The sequence below is a fragment of the Musa acuminata genome, chromosome BXJ1-11 (assembly GCF_036884655.1).
Source record: "Musa acuminata AAA Group cultivar baxijiao chromosome BXJ1-11, Cavendish_Baxijiao_AAA, whole genome shotgun sequence".
NCBI classification, from domain to species: domain Eukaryota; kingdom Viridiplantae; phylum Streptophyta; class Magnoliopsida; order Zingiberales; family Musaceae; genus Musa; species Musa acuminata.
Window position 1 is genome coordinate 31,227,617 of NC_088337.1, and position 17,689 is coordinate 31,245,305.

Consider the following 17,689-nt stretch of genomic DNA (forward strand, 5'->3'; position numbering starts at 1 on the left):
TGTGAGCATAGCTAATGAATTGCCTTGTGATTATTCAAACTCTTCATATCGATTCACGGAACTCTTGGGAAATATTAGGATTAGAAGTGACAAGATATAACATCGTTTTTCACCTAGTTTTGAGGCCTTTCTGTGTCGGTTTCTGTCCGTGGTGTGGGATCCGATAAGGTAACATCTCTGTTCATCGAACTCATTGTCCTTTGTTTTCCCTTACCGTCTGTTATCTGAGCTAAAGTTTTCATCTCTTGTTAGCAGGCATTTCCTTGGTCTGAGATCGTTCATTGAACCCGACATCAATCAATCTACTGTAAGCTTTTTCTAAACCAGCAAGTGTTAGTTGGATTACTATCCGGTGGACTTGGGTAAGTTTCAGCAAACTTGTTCGATTCTGTCTTGCAGAGTTCAGTGCTGCAGCGTGGTGTTTTCATTCCTTGGAACTATTCGGTGGGATCCCAACCTCATGCTCTCCACTCCCACAGCCTGCTATGGATCTCGAGGTGCGTTGGCCGATGGTCTTTCTCTTTAACGACGAACCACATAATACAATTATATCACTGTGGACTCCTCAACATAAAATTACCTGATCCTAATAATCAAATCCTTGGACGATGGACTTACTGGCTCCAAGCACGTGAATGTTCATGAGCTTGTATGGTAAATTGATTGTTTGATCTATCATCAATGGCGCAACAGAAACCAAGCATTTTAGAATCTGCTGCAGTCCATGTGGTCTTCTGGCTTGATCCAAGTCATCGAGATCCGGTCGGTAAGTGGGGGAACTAGAGAACTTTGTCTGGATGTACCAGTGATTTGAGATCGCATCAAACTACCAATCTTAGTGGGATGTCATCGATAGTGTCAAGGACGTTATCGGTTAGAAAATTAGATGAGTCTACAGCTACTATTTGAGCATATATAATAAATGGTAGCACACCATTTCTGTATTAGAAGACATGATTAGAGATGCAAGAAAGAAAGAATCATCTATATAGTGATATGAAAATAATAATGACGTGCTTATGTCTGCTCCATTAGATAGAGGGTAGTTTGATATGCACATGTGGTGGCTAAAAGCTGGATTACAGTTAAATAAAGTTATACGTAAAATGGAGTGCACCGTGCCACATGCTCGACCCCTTTGTGCGGGTCCCACTATTATGGCTAGCAACTCTAAATTAAATCCCTTTAGATTTTGATTATAAACAATTTTGACCAATAAATACAAAGGGTCAAGATATTATTTTTCAAAAGTGACATCATTAATTTTATAGGGTGATTTTTTTCTTTTAAAAAACATATTTTTTTTGCATATTTCTCAACTGGTAAATATTTTTAACACTTTTTTTAATTTTAAATATCTCTATTTTTTTATTTTTTAATCGATTTTAAACTGTTATAATATTTTCATTTGGCTCATTTATAATATGTTTAATAATATTTATAATGTTTTTATTGAGACACTAAAAACATTGTAAGTAAAATTATGTTATAATATTATATATATATATATTTATTTATTTATTTATGAGATTAGGAGTCTATCTAAATTGTTTACAGTGTTTTTAATAGATTTTATAGTGTATTTATTGTAGTTATCAAAACATAATAATAAATTAATTTTTAAAATTTTTATTTAGATGATATTATTTTAAAATTATCAAAAAATATTATAATATATCAATAGGTAGATTTTATAGTTTTTTATTGTGATGGTTAGATTAATTTTTAAAAAAAAAATTAAAAGATAGTTTAGATATTTTTAAAATTAAAGATATTATTTAAAAAATAATACAAAAGAGGAAGTATCGATTAGAAAATATGCTGTGAGTATTTTTTTTTTTAGAAAAATAACCCCATTCATTATATACACGTAATATTTTATTTATCTTATAAATATAACTAAAGCATATATTACATATCCCGTACCAATGTTTATGACCCCACGCCACCACTGTCGCGGGCCCATCACGACCAATATCACGTGCAACGCACATGTCCAGCTCTTAGAAAACAAAAAAGAAAATAGAAACCACCACAAAGCTATATCGAGAAAGAGGGGATGACGCCAAACGGAACGAGACAAAGTTAAGGTGAAAAAGGTCGCGAAGCCAACAGAAACGAGACCGAGCGAGCGAGAGCATATATCCCGACGCCCTCCTTCTCGTCTCTCCTCTCCGGCGATCTCTCAATCTCTACGCCTCTTTCTCCCTTTTTAATTTCTTCTCGCCGCCGTGATTCACCCCGCCGGACGGTGCCCTAGCCGCGAAGAAACATCCGCATCTATTTGTTGTGGTGTCTTCCAAGCGGCAGCTGCGGTCCGAGCGGTCTGCGATTCCTTTCGGTTGTTCTCAAGCTTTTCTTTATTCACTTTGTGGTAATGAAGCCCTAGTTTGGTTCTTGGAAGGGATTTGGGGGGGGGGGGAAGGGAAATGGTGAACGATCGATGGCATGAAATGAAGGCGAGTCGTTGAGTTGGTTGTTGGTCGAAGGTGCCGTGGAGGTTTGGGCTGAGGCAATTTTGGCAGGGTCAGGGGAGGTGGTCGAGAGGAGAGATGGGTGACAATGGTGGGTCTTTTGTCACGGTGAGGAGAATAACCAAGGGGCCGGATCGAGGGGGCGGCTACCACTCAACACATGGTATGAGGAAAATTGCTCCTTTTCCCTTTCTTATTGTTTTCTTGTGAACATCGAAGTTGATGCTTGGCGTATTCTGGTATTAGTGGTAGCGGCAATCTGCAATTAGTTTTGGTAGGACAGTTGACAATGCTTGGACTTTTGAATGCCTAAGACATTCTTAGGTTTTGATCTACAAGTTTAGGTTGTCCATTTTACTCTGCATGTCTTTCTATCTTTGATCATCTTCTGCAAATTGCTTTCTTAGATATAGTTGTGAAGTATGTCATTGATGTAATCTTTTAAGTAAGCTCTGGGTACCTTTTCTCCCATGTCGTTTGGTTTAGATTTCATGTAGAGCTTCTTCGATCTATGAATTTATTCTGTTTGATTGTTTTTTGCATGGTGGTTTAAGTTCCATGTCACGTATCTGCAGAAGAGCATGCAGAGGCTGAGAGATTAAATTTTCATGAGTGCTTTTTATGGAAAGATGAAAGAAATACCTACCAAAGTAATTGGACGATCATAATGTTCAATAAATGAAGATTTAGTGTGTTTGAGGTGATGGAATTGTACAATTGATGGTTATGCTCTCTACTGGCGTAGGATGCAGCATAGCTGCTGATCAGTTACTGGCGCAACATGTAGGTACTGTATGACTTTGACTAAGTACTAGGAATTTTGTCGATCAAACGATTTTACCATGAATTTTAACAAAGTTCTCGTAAACTTAAATTGTCTGAATGTTCTCTTTTTCACTTTCCATGATGATATTGTTCTCGCTTGCCTCTCCCTCCCTTTCTCTCTCTGTCACACGCACACTTTGATTTTTGAAATTTTAAAATCTTAGGTTTTCGCTTGGCCAAAGTTTTAAATAACAATCTTAACTACCCATCTGTATCAGTTTGGTGTTATAGAATAAGTTAATAAATATTTTTTTTGGAATGAATTATGTTTATTTAGATGGCTGGTTTTTTTAATGTATGGAGTATTTTTACATAGAGGTAAGCCTGTCCAATATGCACAGTTTGAACGTTAAAGAATCTCTTATATATATTATTGTGAAACATGGTTGTGACAAAACAAGGGTCTCATTCATGATTGAAGCCTTAGCTGATAGTACTTGGATTCACATGCTTCCTATGACCAGTGGTTGAGTCGGTTATGCCTTAACTGTATAGTTTCTCAATCTATCAAAGTTCATTCAAGTCGAAGTATAAAGTCATGTAAATGTCTTGATTTAAAATTATTAAGTTGCTAGTGGTTATCCTTTTATTACAAACTTGTAAGGAAACTCAAGGTTCTTTCTTTTTTCTTGACTTAAATAGAAAGTGATCACTGAGGTGTTATGCATAGTAAGAAAAGTCATTATTATATTGCTAAGTATGCCTATGAAGATGTATCTTTTTTATTTTTTGTATTTGAACTGTCATCTTTATATTCATTTTGTTGTCTACAGAGGTTGTGGCGGGATCAACAGCGTGGATTGGAAAAGGTTTTTCTTGTGTTTGTGCCCAAGGAATTGACAGTGATGCTCGTTTATCATTTGACCTTACACCTTGTCAGGTAACCTCTTGTTAATATTGATTATATGCTTATTGGTTTTTTTGACACATGATCTTAAATATAGGTACAAGAGGTACATATTGACTGGCATTTACCAGTGTGGCCAAGCATTTGTAACAGACCATACAATTTTACAATGCTCCATCTACTAATATTTTATTAATTTTATATCGATACTCGGTAGTATAGATTGACAAAATGTTTGTTATCTTAGTACCATACTGGTTATACAGCTTATTGAAACTGGTATTGGATGGGTATTTAGGTTTGATGTAATAACAAGTAATTGAATGTCACAAATGGCTATGTTTCTTGGTGGTAGAATTTAGAAGTAGGATATCTCAGATAGTTCTTGCAACATGAGCGTGGACATGTACAATATGCCTCTCTTTGCAACTATTTGGGATTGGCTGCTTGAATGCTTTCCTGCTACCTGTTTCTGACAATTGAGATGCATATTATGTAAATTAAGATAAGCTTCACTTAGTTTTGCGGCATGCCCTTGTGTTATCACATGCCTCACCATGAGCTTTATGCCAATTGGTTGAGCTCTGTGCTAGCTAGTGTTTTGCTGGGCATGGTTTTGGCATGGCATTCAGATGAGTACCAGTGCCATGATTGTACAGTTGACCCATCAAATGATTGTAATCTCTGACAAAGGTAACATGGAATTACTGGGTGACTCTTGATTAGTTTTAGCAGTATGTATAGGCCTATAGATACCTTTAGATTTTATGTTAACTACTTTGTTAAATTATATAAAACCTCATCATTTAATTTTTCTCCTGTGGTCAACCCTCTCATTTACACACATTGAAGTTTTGTTCCTTCATCCTTGTAGGTGGCCAGGCCTTCATTAATATTTAATTTCAACCCTGCTAGCTACTTTGCTCTTCAAAGGGAAAAGCTGATGAAAATTACATTCATTATACATGCATGCAGGAGGAATGCTTGCGTAAGTTACAATGCCGAGTCGATGTTGCCTATGAAAGTTCAAAAAAAGAGCATCAGGTACTTGCCTTAGAATGGTCTTTTTGATCTTATTGTTTTTTAGTTTCTAATAGTGAATCTTTGTTTTTTCTAGTTAACGTACTAAATTGATTCTTGCTTATAATAATTATGAGCTGTTGAAGTTCCTCTCAACCATCTAGCTATTTCTAGTTACCATTACTAAATTCTTGCTTATAATAATATTGAGCTGTTGAAATTCTCTCAACTATCTAGTAATTTTGAACTCATAAAGTTCTGCAGTTGTGTATTTATGTGAACATTTTTTTTGTGCAACTATATGATTATGTTGGTTACTTTTTGCTTATATTAATATCTAATCTGAGAAGGGAGTCAAGGTGCTAGTATTAATCATGTAGTGTCTTGTGCTTACGATGCATCTGCATCCATTTTATTGATGCAACCTACAAGCACTTTATGTTTCAAATGGCATTTCCTCTGTGTTTGTCATCTCAGTGACTGAAATATTGCTAGGAAACCTTAAGAACCCTCTGGTATGCTGCTTATCCTGGAGTCAAACTCCATGGCTTAATATCTGAACAATGGAAGGAAATGGGATGGCAAGGAAAAGATCCTTCTACAGATTTTAGGTATTCAAAATGCTCAGTCTGTAGGAATCATTGGTAAGGTATTTTCATTTCAATTCGATAATAGGATCCAGAAACTATCTTTGTTCTTTTGTTGCAGGGGTGGTGGTTTCATATCTTTAGAAAACCTATTATTCTTTGCCAGGAGGTACCCTGTAAGTGGTTTTCTTTTCTTGTTAGCTATTTTAACTAGTAGATTCAAGTGCAGAATGATTTCAATTTATATGTGGCTCTTAACATAATGAATTGAACATCTTTGTTTTGTTCTGTCACCTATTTGTCGATTATAACAAGATGACAAATTGCCTTGATGTGCTGCCAAACTTACCATAAAACAAATTATTTCTTTATTTGTAATATTTTTGCTGCAATATTGAATTTTAGAATAAAAGACTGATATTCATTATCTTTTTTCTCTCGTGCCAACTGGAATAGTGTATCTTCAATCCTGTGTATGCTGGCCTCTCACTTGGATCCCGGTTAGCCTTATGGGAGTCATCATTTGGAAAACTTTTAGATTAAAACAGGGTGAAATTTTTGCATTTATCAATATAAAAAAAAGGTTATAAGTTGATTTGCAGAAGAGCCTTCACTCGTGCCTTAGTCACTTAGGTTGATATTCAACTGAGACAAAATTTAGGAGATAGTTGAACCCGAAAGACTAAAGCTGACTTGAAGAATTTAGAGCATAATTGGGTACTTGAGTGTTCTCGTAAGGAAGATAACATTTCAACTTGAGTGAATCAATCCATATGTGCACTGTTATGTGCCTTAACTGGTTTTGACTCTTTATATCCACCTATCTTAATTTAAGGCAAGGCTAATGTGAGAATCTTTTTTGCTCATTCTTAAATTTTGGTACTACTATGAGTCCCTTGACAGCAACTAGTACTGTGGAACACTATAATGTAAACTCATTCTGATAATTCGTTTGATGCATTACAATTAAAATTCCTTTGATGTGTATGATCTTTACAGGATCTTGTTATAGATGGGTAATTTATAGCTTGCATCCTAGTCTCAAAGCACAGTATTACACACTAAGACTAGTATACATGCATTTACCTGTTGGAATATAGTTGCATAATTTGGGCCAAGCAATGAACTGGCTCAGTAGTTTGTATCCTTTGGATGATCTTCTTAATAACTGAGCTGTTGTTGCCTCCTTGATGACTTTCCTCTGAAGTCCTACCAATTTTTCCTTGCAGAAGTCCTTCCAGGATCTTCTCCGAAAACAGGAGGGCAATCGAGCCCTATGTGAATACCCTTTTGCAGTAGCTGGTATAAATGTAACATTTATGCTCATCCAAATGCTGGATCTTCAAGTTGGTGGGTACTTTATCCAAGCTCGTTTCATTGATTTTGTGTGGCTAACTGCTTAAATTTGAATGATATAAATGCAGTATGTCATTTATCAACTATGGGCATCTTAACTGTCTTCAACATGTTGGACATTCACCAGTGTCACTTAAATCTTCAGCATAATAGAGTTCTACCTGTGTCACTAAAATTTGTTTATAATAGTTGCAGCTAAACCAAGGTCGATTGTGGGAGCTATTTTTTTGAATCTACTTTCAGGTATGTTTAAATGCTAAATTGCAGTTTGATCTTTTATGAGTTTTGTTGCTGATAAATGCATTTAGTCACTGATGCTATATATTACATTTTGATTTTTTAAGTTGGGTTCTTGAGAAATACGCTTTAGACAATGGTAGTTTGGAAAAATTAACATAAGCTCAATCAGTGGGTATAGATGCAGCAAGGAATGCAATTTTGGTTACTGAACCCATGCCAGTCCATGCGCGATTGGTACAGACCTGGTCTATTCCTGCATCTCAACATATAATATGCTAGAATGTATCATGATATATGAAGACGAGGTAGAGAAGGAAGAAGCGGAGAAAGTATCCCCAGAAAGAGAATAACTATACACGGTGGGTAGTGGGAAGGAAGGCGATGTCGGACCACAGCGGGCATGGTGCTCATGCGTTGAGATGGTGAAGAGGGTTTGGAATTTTTGGCACCAACCTATTTATAGTCCAAGAATTTTGTTTTTATATATAATTGGACCCGATTGCCTGAAATGGGGGCTGTCCACAAACCCATCCACGCCTGCCCGACTAGCAAATACTGGTGGGTATGGATCGATCTGAACCACATTGCAAACTATTATAATATGCCGGACCAACCTTATTTTTTGTTAAGAATTAGTTACCGAGATCTGATTGTTACTCTGTTTTTCCACACTTCAATTTTGGTTGCACACTCCTCCGATACAGTGCAGTGAATTATTAAACATGTTGCTTAGACCCTCAGAACCTACCAGCAGTCGGCAGATTACGTTAAGTGGTCATCACAGGTTTCTCAGTGTTACAAACCAGTAAGTATGTGATTAAGCGCCTACCTACTGATGCATAGGTGAAGATGGTGGTCTTTTGAATATTGATATTCGATATAGTTAAGCATCATATTGGAATTGTGCAATTTTTGATACTTGAACTAAATGCTGCTGATGATTTGTGTTTCAGAGAATGACTGGGCCTTCGACATATTGTACTGCATAGCTTTCAAGTTGATGGATCAGCAATGGCTCGCCATGCATGCCTCCTACATGGACTTCAATGTACGTCATGTGCTCTCCACCACGGAATTACCGATTCTGTCCTACAATCTGATGGTTTTCTATTTGCCCTAAACTGTCTTCTTGTTGGTCCCATCTTTAGACGGTCATGAAGTCAACACGTCGTCAGCTGGAGCAGGAGCTGCTGCTAGAAAACGTCAGTCGAATCGAGGATCTGCCTTCTTTCAAGCTTCTTCTTAATCGGTCGCAGCATCTCAGTTAATATTCGGTTGCTGTATCAATTTCCCGCATTCTCTCTGAATCATCCACCTTCTCTTGAACATACAAGAAAAAGAGTCGAGGGAAATTTTTCTTTCCATTTTTCCCACAATTGGTGTAAGGTGATTCTTTCCCAGTTAAATAATTCCCACATTATTCGCTAGGCGTTCTTTGATATCTTTATCATCCAATTAAATAAAGAGGTCGCTCTCTATATAAAACACCACAGTAAAGCCACTCCAAACCTACAAATATTCGAGCAACTCTGGAAATTGGAATCATAATTTTTTTTCCCCATTACAGATGATGTTACTGAAAACACACACTTAAATAAATAGTAAATCACCACAAATGTGACCATAAAGAGCAACCAACAACGATAGCAAAAATGCCATGCAAGGCAGAGCTGCAAATAACGTAAAACACTCGATCAGGAGTCCACATAACTTCTCAAATTGAAACAGTTACTACAGGAATTTAAAGAGTCTAAACTGCCCAGCTTAGATAAGTTGAGACAGCAACAATATGTCTCATCTCTACTCGTAAATCCAAGGGTGGAGGCTGTTCTGCCACTCGGCGATGCCTTCCGGGAACCACAGAGCAATCTCCTTCCTCGCACCCTCGATCGAATCGCTTCCATGAATGACATTCCTGCACAAATGCAGCAGATATGTCATACCAGTGGTTACAGATATCAGGGAACTCTAATCAAATTGCTTCTTATAACATAGGGTGCCACAATTTCATTCCTGAAATATGATTTGCTACTAACAGTTTTATAATCCAAAAGCACTGACGATTGCGAGCAAGAATTTTATCAGCTACTTCTCTGCCTAACTCATGAAGAAATAGACAGGTGGCATCAAGTTTTATCTTGATAATATCGGTCATCTTAACTGCCAGATGAACAACACACAAAGTTACATGTATACATACAAGCAGTAGAACATTCGATTTGTTAGGTCCTTAGTAGATGCCGTTCGTTCATGTATTTTCCAGCAAACTAAATTGACATTCAATTCAAACCCTTTCATAGCCCTTTTTCCTTGAGTATCTACCTGTAATGCCGGCCTCCAAAGGCATCCGGGAGTCGCCATTTTAACATTTCTATTGCTCTTCTTCTACTTCCACTTGGATCCAAGTTCGACATACAGAGAGACCGTACCATGTAGATTAGAGCCAAAGGGTTTTCGACCAATCAAAACATGCATTGAACTCCCTATTTAGAGAGACACATGCAGAATTATGGAATTTAATTACAAGTTCCAAAGGGAAGAGGGAACAAAAAAGTGTTTGGACTAGTATGAGATGCAGAATCATGTGAGCATGTAAAGCAAAAACTTCCTAGCTGCAATCTAGTCAAACACCCTACTCAAAAGAAAAATCGCACGTAGTCATGTTTATCGCAAAGCAATTCTTGTGGTTGATTAAGGTCTTAGTCAATTGAAGAGAAAAAGACATCCACCATTCTTGAATATAATGCAGTTAATCCTTGATTAATACGATAAATTGAGATCCATATCATGTATTTGATATCAGAACGCAAACAAAAATGAGCCTTGCTGAATCAGAGACAAAGAAATCACCTGCCGATCTCGATCGCCAAGTCCCCACGGATGGTGCCGGGGGCGGAGTCGGCAGGGTTGGTTGCGCCGATGATCTTGCGGCCGGTGACAACCACACTCTTTCCCTCCCACACCATCGCAACCACGGGGCCGGAAATGATGTACTCCACGAGCCCGGCAAAGAAGGGCTTCGCGGAGAGGTCGGCGTAGTGCTTCTCGGCGAAGGAGCGCTCCACGCTCACCATCTTCAACCCTGATTTATGGCACCAAAACAAAATTTCCATCTTCCTTCTCCAAATCACCAAAAGAGAGCAACACGAGACACCCAAAAACCGTACCTTTCAGGTAGAAACCCTTCTTCTCGAATCGCCCAATGATTTCCCCAACCTGACGAACGAATCGAAACAAAATCTATGAACGTTGTACCGATCTACTTTACAACGACGACTACAGCATTCGATACGACCGTCTTCCACTAAATGATTAGCCCTGAAAGGCAAAGGTGGGGAGAAAGGGAGGTTTACCAGGCCTCGTTGGACGCCATCGGGCTTGATCATGATAAAGGTCTGCTCCATCTCTGAGATAGATCGGCGTCCCTCCTTTCTCGCCGACGCCGCAAACAAAACCCTAACCAAGAACAAAACAAGACAAAAAGCAAAGCTATTATATCTCTCTCTCTCTCTCGTACTTGCTTTATGGGCCTGCTTCAGCCCATCACAAGTTAGACCCATAGTACGATAATAATATCTCTTGTTTGAGCTTATTTCTGGTACTTGTTTTTTGGGCCTTTAAAAGCCCATACAGATTTAAGCCCGTTAGTAAGATCATAATATCTATTTTTATTCGTCTTATCGGATCTCTTATCGAAGATGAATCTTTCCCCGTCAATAACTCGGTGTTATTTTACTTTTACTTTTCCTATGTTTTCCTTTGTCACATTAGATTTTTTTTATTCCTAATTCTCTTTCATTATATGTTTTGGTTTTAATAATAAAATAAATACCTTAAAGATTATACTAAATGCTTGAAAAAGAATCGAATGGCATAACATATCTAATTTTCCAAATATTAGCTAACATATTTTAAATAGCATATCTTTAAGGCTTCGAGGTTTGCACGTTGAACACATATACTAAGCTTAATTAAGTTCAGCATATCTTTGATTCGAGAATGTTTCGTTTTAATTGCAATTTATTTTCATTTCTCTGTGCACAACATAATGCATTTTAGCTATTCATTGTTCGATTTAAAGCTTGGGATCAATTTTAAATTCCAAATTCACTTGAAGTTAAAATGACTTTTGGGTTGGGAAAAGGTTTGGCCAAATTAAAGGTAGAACTCATCAGCAGGGCATTTGAATCAGAAGAAGATAGTTAATAGCCTCAAGTTTAGATACTCCAATCAAATGGTTTTGGTAGGGATAGCCAAACATTATGATTCTTTCCACCACTTCTTTTATTCTCAATAATTACTTTATGTTCATAGCCATCTACAAAAATTAGGGTCAAACTTGACATAAGTGCAAACCACTACATTATATTTATTTCATATACTTATTTTAATTCAAACAGTCTAATTTATATATAAATATATTGATAAGGATAATTCAAACTATGTCAATTAGATAAAAATGATAAGATTAATTATATAGATGTATGTATCACTCACCTTAGTATTAATCAAAAAATATTTTTTTAACCTTTTGGTATTCTTTACGTATCTTAGCGATTTAAATTGATGAGAAATTTAAATTAATAATATAAATGATAATAAATTATATGATGAATTATTATAATATTTATAGATATTTTTAAATTTTAATATATATATATATATATATATATATACATATATATATATTAATTAAAGAAAAAAGAAAAAGAAAAAGAAAGATGAGCTGTTTGGAACATTTGGTCAGTCACTCAGCATCCTAACCCCAAAGCCAAGGCAGAGAGGGCGGTGGTGATGGGAGACACAACAAAAAACAACGCAGAAAAGAGAGGGGAGGACTCCTTCCCCCATCCATTCACCTCCTCTCCTTTTCCCATGCCATTTAATTTGATTGCTCGGTGGACTCCTCCCTTCCATTGGATTGTACAGAGTCTGACCTGCACGCCCTATCTCACCCTGCAATTTCTTTCCCTTTTTCCCCCTCCATCCTTCCTCTCCCTTCTCCAGCGTCTTTCCTCTTTCTTTCCTGCTTTCCTCCCTCTGTGGTCTTCTTGGGCTGGAAAGAAGAATTCTGGAGTTCTAAAAGTTGGTTTTTTTCTGAAAAGGGGCCTCTGCTAGCTGTTACTGTGTTCTGAGTCGTTTCATGTCCCGGTGGTTTTTGGTTTGGAGGGCTGCAAGAATCTATTGAAGCCTTTCTAGTTTTAGCACAATTTCTCACATGAAAACACAATTCTTTTCTTCTTCTTCTTCTTCTTCTTCTTCTTCTTCTTCTTCTTCTTCTTCTTCTTCTTCTTCTTCTTCTTCCTGTGTTGCTGATTTCTGTTGGGATTAGAAGGGGGAGAGGGAGGGAGTGGAACACATGGGAAAACAAGGACCTTGCTGCCATTGTGGAGTTACAAGTGAGTTGCTACTCGTGTCCGTGACCAATTCTGGATCTTTGTCTTGCTTCTCTGATTTTTTTTTTTTTTTTTTTATGCTTCAGTTTCTTAAAATTAACAAGTTTTTGTTGAGACAGTGATTATTTGTTATGTCTGTGTGTGTATATATATGTATGATTTCATTACCAAAACCTATTGAATGCAAACGCTCCATGTGATCATCTGAAGAATTATTGGATGTTCTTCTTGGTCTTTGCTTGGCTCGGTCAGGTGGAAGAAGGTTCAACTTTATCCTATGTGATATCATCAATTGAACCTAATTGATGTCTGTGCTTCGTTTTATTACCTTTGCAGTTTCTGTCACTCCAGATTTGCTTCTTAGAAGAATCTCGGCATCTTTGTAACTAACTATCCTCAGAAGGAAGAATTTTTTGCGGTGGCTGTACAAAACATTATAGTAAATTCCAGTGACCTCCAATTGGGATTGCAGAATTGAAGACGCTTCGCATTTCCTTCTTCCCGTTTTAGTATTCGGCAAACGAAAAAAAATGCTTTCTCTTGTTTAGAATGGTAGTAGATTACTTGCTTCTAGTTTGTGAAATTTGTGGAATATCTTAACTTACCACAATAGGATTTGCACATTATGTTAAATTAGATGTGAGGTTTCTTTTTCTGCCGGGAGCATAGGTTTCTTAATTGAGTCATCACTCACTGACTATTGTTGGCACATTTCATATCATGCCATTGGACCTGCTACGTTAGTAGGTTCTTTGTCGATGTATATTCCAAATTCAGGTCCATTCTAAAATGAATAAGAGTTGCATGTTTTCAATACTACACAACATCAAGAGAATGCAATAATAAGGACAAAAATTCTCGAGTACATCTTATGGGAGAGCTGGTTTGCTTCTAGGTTTACATTCGCAATCGACATTCATGTTGTAAACTCATTTACTGAGACAATCGGGCTAACCGCTGTTCGGTTGTTAGAATTGTTCTATCATGCTGACAGCTAAGCTCTTCTTTTATTGATTACTTACCATAAGTTTCATGTACGGTTTATAAGCATTTGCTTATAAAGAATATTCACTCCACGATTGTCTTTTTAGTCTTTGCTAATGGTTTTTTGAGCACCCAGGGCACATTTTTAGAATCTTGAATCAGAAGTTAAGTGTCCATTGGTGGCATCCGTGTGGTTGTTTATTTTGTTTGTTTGCTAGTAAGACTTCTTCCTTGTCTGATAATCACACCATCTCATGTTTGTTCATCTAGATCATAGAAAGTATTCATAGAATGAGAACATTTCTGTTTTCTATTGTTTTGTTCAAATGTTCTCCAAAATATGGACAATAATTAGGATTTTGATGACAATTTGAAGGAGATGGCCTAAAATAGGAATTATAGATTAGACTGAGAAAATAGTCATCTAAAAGGGTTTGTCATGTTGGTCATTATCAAATTGTATCATGGTGTGTTGATTTTTATTGGACTGCTTGGGTGTATATTACATTGCTGTGTGCAGAAGAGTTTGGTTTTTTGGAAGTACATCGTGCAATATAATTCTTATGTTCCTACTTCTGTTGCTTTTGTACTTCCATGTCTTTTCATAGTGATCGAACACTGGGCTTTTGTTTCATCTGCTAACATAGTTCCATCATCCATGTCTTCATTTACAAGCTTATTAATTATGCCTTTCAGATATGCACTTTTGCTTGTTTCAAAGGCAAGAAAACTTGTTTTAATCAAGAAAATCTATGTTTATATGTCACTTTTCTATTCTCTTTGACATAAATAAGCTTTAGGATTTGTGTTCCTAAGCAATCATATGGTCGCTGAAGCTTAATATCAAATAGGTACCCCTCTTTGGCGGAATGGACCATCTGATAAGCCAGTTCTATGCAATGCATGTGGTTCCAGGTGGAGGACCAAAGGTTCATTGATGAACTATGTACCACAGCATGCTCGCGAAGGTTTTGCCTTGGATGGGCTAAAATCCTCAAAAATAAAAAACTTATCCTTCAAACCCAAAGAACAGAAGTTGCAAATGGAAAAGCAAAGAGATGGTATGTTGGGAAGTGACTGTGAAATGCAGTGTTGTGACCAGAACTTTCACAAGATTGTCAAGGGTATTATAAGCAATGGATCCGGTTCTGAGTCAGCCATATCAGGCTCAGACAGCTGTGTACAATTTGGTTCCGCTGATGCAAGTGACGTGACAGGTTACTATCTTTTCTGTTATTCTAAACATTAGGCAACCTTTCTCTCTGGAAAACCACAGGCTTTTTATTTTCGAGAATTCAAAGATGTATAATTTACTGGGTTTCTTATGATAACTGGGGTGCCAGCCCTTCTTCTTGAAGTAAAGTATTTTGGGAAGCAAAACAAAATGGACTGAGTTTTGGATCAGACTATAGTCCGTTAAGTATGCATTCATTAGAAGCTAAATGACCGATACTAGCTTCTTTCGCTTATTAAATTTTCTCCTTTGATTCTGTGTATTGCTGTGACGATATATGTGGACACCGAAATGTATTAGTTTTACACAGAAATTTTGGAACACTTGAACTGGACAACCGGCAATAAGAGTTCTATTTTACTTTCAGCGTCTAATATGTGGAGCTAGTTTACTTATTGAGACTATGTTAGGCTCTAACTTGTCACCATAATTAAGGTATGGTCATTCAATAGCTTTTTAGTTTGTTTTTCAGGTTCAGTGCAGTCACATGTATGGGATTCACTAGTGCCATCGAAGAAGAGGACATTTGTAACTCGGCCGAAGCCTTCTCCCGTTGAAAAGCTCACAAAGGACTTATGTTCCATATTACATGAAGACCAATATTCTAATCTGTCAATAATCTCAGAAGATGATCTGCTTTACGATAGCGGGACGCCACTTGGCTCGTCTGAGATCGGGTATGGAGGTGTACTCATAAATCATCCACATTCAAAATCTGTAGAGGAGGAATCTGAAGCTAGCTCACTTCCAGTAGATAAATCATACACTACCAATGAAGGTTATTCTGGTTCTCCTGTAAATACTGAGAGCAAAAGAACAAGTTTTCTGAATTCTGCTGCTACGACACAAATGTCCCAAGAGATTGTGAAAAGGTACTTTCTTGCATGAACAAAAAGAAGAGACTATGTGATTGTTTCAAAAAGATGCTCTTTGCTTATCTCTCAATAGTTGCAAAATTCACTTGATTGGTCTACTGAAGGTCCATGCTTTGTGTCTGTGCTTTTCAGGGATAAAAGTTCACATGAAAACTTAAACATCCTGCAAGATAGAGATTCTCCTTTAAGTTCTGCAGATTTAAATGTAAGAATATAGTTCTTTTGGCTTTTAGTATCTGTATCAGTGTTTTTGATGTAACCCACACAAGTGAGATCTGATTTGGCCATTTTACCGTGGTAGGTTGTCATCAACTTTGAGAATTTTATGGAATATCTGACGGATGATGAACAACAACATTTGATGAAATATCTACCATCTATAGACACTGCTAAACCTCCTGAAACGTCTGTTGCATTTCTGTAACTTCATTCTTCTATTGAGTTAAAGTTGTTCTCCCATTATCATACTACATTCTTGTTGATTTGGCAGCCTCAAAAGCATGTTTGCCGGTCCCCAATTCTTGAAGTCGTTACCGTACTTCCAGCGACTACTTCAAGAAGGAGTTTTTGATCTCTCCTTGTCAGGAGCAAATGCTGAAGAGCGCAGGACATTGAAGAGGCTTGTACTGTTAAATTGCATCAATCTTCAGTGGTTAGAGTACTATCAACAGATAAAGGTAAAAGGAGAATTTAGTATGACTTATAAAAGGAATGTGCCATGTTCTGATTGATATGCTACCTCAATTGTTGTAGGATGCATCTTCTAAGAAGATAAAAGGAGGAAACGAAACATCAAACCGACAAAATCTTCCTGGTCTTTCTAACTTGGCATCCATGAAAAGGCATCAGGATAAACAAAATCAGAACTATCCAGGTTTGATTCTTTGATGTTTCTATTGAACAGATGAAAGATATGAATGCCACCTGCTTGACTGGGCAATTTTGATCACAAGAATCATGTAAAATGAAATAGTTTTCTATCTTATGGTAATATACGTACTGCCAATTTCAGACCTGAAGAGTAGTATGAGAAGTCCTAAAAGAGTGTGCAGATCCGAGGGCATGAATCCTCCTTCAAGATGCTCAACTCAGCTGGAACCTTGGGACAGAGGGGACTCTGTGGACCATGATGGTGCTTGCTTCAGTCCAAGAAGAATCTTTGCATCTCCTCCCCATAGGAGCTCCATCTTACCCCCACCGCCGTCCATCGCTGATGATTCCGAAGGCGACTTGCTTCTGGATGTCACTTCCGGTGCATCATTTGCTGAAGCAGAGCTCCTGTATCATCCATGGAAACAGAAAGCAGACCATGATAAGTGAGCAAGGCATTGGTGGCCGAGTTGATGGGTGTTTGTGTGAACAGTGAACAGTGAACAGTGAAGGGGTGGAGGTGCAGAGGTCGTATGTATTGCCAATAAAGAAAACGAGTGCTCATCACTAGCACTGTGCCTGCATTGCAGTCCTGTAATGTTTGTTGACGCGCTCACTCTTGCAAGCTGGTGCCTCCTACTATGGGCAGCCTACTTGAACGTCTACAAGTCATATGGGAATAATACGTGATCAGTGGTTGACACCTGGACGTCGTGAGTATGATCGATATATATCGACATCTTAGTTTGATACCTTGACGTTACAATATTTTGATGTCGTAATCGAGTTGATGTCTTGGCGTGATCGACGTTTCGATGTCATGTGATTGATGATCGGCGTTTCGATGTCATGTGATCGACGTCACGTATGATCATTTTATATTTGTTGGATTGGATTTGGTAATACATAATTATGTTTGTGACCGGAGAAGGCATATAATCATCCTTAGCTTTAAGGCATATCCTCGAGGATAATGGGCCT

At 37.4% G+C, this 17,689-nt stretch overlaps 3 protein-coding genes across 8 annotated transcripts; 2 read left to right on the top strand and 1 right to left on the bottom strand.

Moving 5' to 3' along the window:
* Positions 1 to 32: 32 nt before the first annotated feature.
* LOC135597664 (uncharacterized) lies at positions 33 to 8,776 on the top strand. 4 transcript variants are annotated; one of them, XM_065090924.1, is made up of 11 exons: positions 33 to 168; positions 256 to 307; positions 400 to 497; positions 4,073 to 4,179; positions 5,122 to 5,190; positions 5,662 to 5,777; positions 5,875 to 5,929; positions 6,983 to 7,103; positions 7,299 to 7,352; positions 8,303 to 8,397; positions 8,498 to 8,776. In XM_065090924.1, the coding sequence occupies exons 3-11, from the start codon at positions 461 to 463 to the stop codon at positions 8,615 to 8,617; spliced, it is 774 nt and encodes a 257-aa protein (XP_064946996.1). In that variant the 5' UTR covers positions 33 to 168; positions 256 to 307; positions 400 to 460; the 3' UTR covers positions 8,618 to 8,776. The 4 variants fall into 4 exon arrangements, with proteins under 4 accessions (XP_064946996.1, XP_064946994.1, XP_064946993.1 ...); XM_065090922.1 differs by lacking the exons at positions 33 to 168; positions 256 to 307; positions 400 to 497 and adding an exon at positions 2,048 to 2,637 and having other exon boundaries at positions 7,305 to 7,352; XM_065090921.1 differs by lacking the exons at positions 33 to 168; positions 256 to 307; positions 400 to 497 and adding an exon at positions 2,050 to 2,637.
* Positions 8,777 to 8,993: 217 nt separating this feature from the next.
* Positions 8,994 to 10,847, bottom strand: LOC135597666 (nucleoside diphosphate kinase 1). The gene is made up of 4 exons (XM_065090925.1): positions 10,703 to 10,847; positions 10,517 to 10,565; positions 10,200 to 10,431; positions 8,994 to 9,264 (listed from the first exon to the last, which is right to left on the bottom strand). Exons 1-4 carry the CDS (start codon positions 10,751 to 10,753, stop codon positions 9,150 to 9,152), a joined length of 447 nt encoding a protein of 148 aa, XP_064946997.1. The 5' UTR covers positions 10,754 to 10,847; the 3' UTR covers positions 8,994 to 9,149.
* Positions 10,848 to 12,139: 1,292 nt separating this feature from the next.
* Positions 12,140 to 17,417, top strand: LOC135597667 (GATA transcription factor 26-like). Of its 3 annotated transcripts, XM_065090926.1 has the most exons (8): positions 12,142 to 12,748; positions 14,581 to 14,946; positions 15,436 to 15,835; positions 15,971 to 16,043; positions 16,140 to 16,243; positions 16,329 to 16,515; positions 16,592 to 16,712; positions 16,851 to 17,417. In XM_065090926.1, the coding sequence occupies exons 1-8, from the start codon at positions 12,709 to 12,711 to the stop codon at positions 17,156 to 17,158; spliced, it is 1,599 nt and encodes a 532-aa protein (XP_064946998.1). In that variant the 5' UTR covers positions 12,142 to 12,708; the 3' UTR covers positions 17,159 to 17,417. The 3 variants fall into 3 exon arrangements, with proteins under 3 accessions (XP_064947000.1, XP_064947001.1, XP_064946998.1); XM_065090928.1 differs by lacking the exon at positions 14,581 to 14,946 and having other exon boundaries at positions 12,140 to 12,748; positions 15,424 to 15,835; XM_065090929.1 differs by lacking the exon at positions 14,581 to 14,946 and having other exon boundaries at positions 12,140 to 12,748.
* The last annotated feature ends 272 nt before the right edge of the window (positions 17,418 to 17,689 follow it).

Coding starts and splice junctions, on each gene's coding strand:
- LOC135597666 (XM_065090925.1), bottom strand. CDS start 10,753: ATGGAGCAGACCTTTATCATGATCAAGCCCGATGGCGTCCAACGAGGC. Junction 10,432..10,516: donor GAAGGGTTTCTACCTGAAAG/GTACGGTTTTTG, acceptor GCCATAAATCAG/GGTTGAAGATGGTGAGCGTG. Junction 9,265..10,199: donor TTGGCGATCGAGATCGGCAG/GTGATTTCTTTG, acceptor GCATTTGTGCAG/GAATGTCATTCATGGAAGCG.
- LOC135597664 (XM_065090921.1), top strand. CDS start 2,553: ATGGGTGACAATGGTGGGTCTTTTGTCACGGTGAGGAGAATAACCAAG. Junction 5,191..5,661: donor GTTCAAAAAAAGAGCATCAG/GTACTTGCCTTA, acceptor AAATATTGCTAG/GAAACCTTAAGAACCCTCTG. Junction 7,104..7,298: donor AATGCTGGATCTTCAAGTTG/GTGGGTACTTTA, acceptor TGTTTATAATAG/TTGCAGCTAAACCAAGGTCG.
- LOC135597667 (XM_065090926.1), top strand. CDS start 12,709: ATGGGAAAACAAGGACCTTGCTGCCATTGTGGAGTTACAA. Junction 12,749..14,580: donor CTGCCATTGTGGAGTTACAA/GTGAGTTGCTAC, acceptor AATATCAAATAG/GTACCCCTCTTTGGCGGAAT. Junction 15,836..15,970: donor TCCCAAGAGATTGTGAAAAG/GTACTTTCTTGC, acceptor TGTGCTTTTCAG/GGATAAAAGTTCACATGAAA.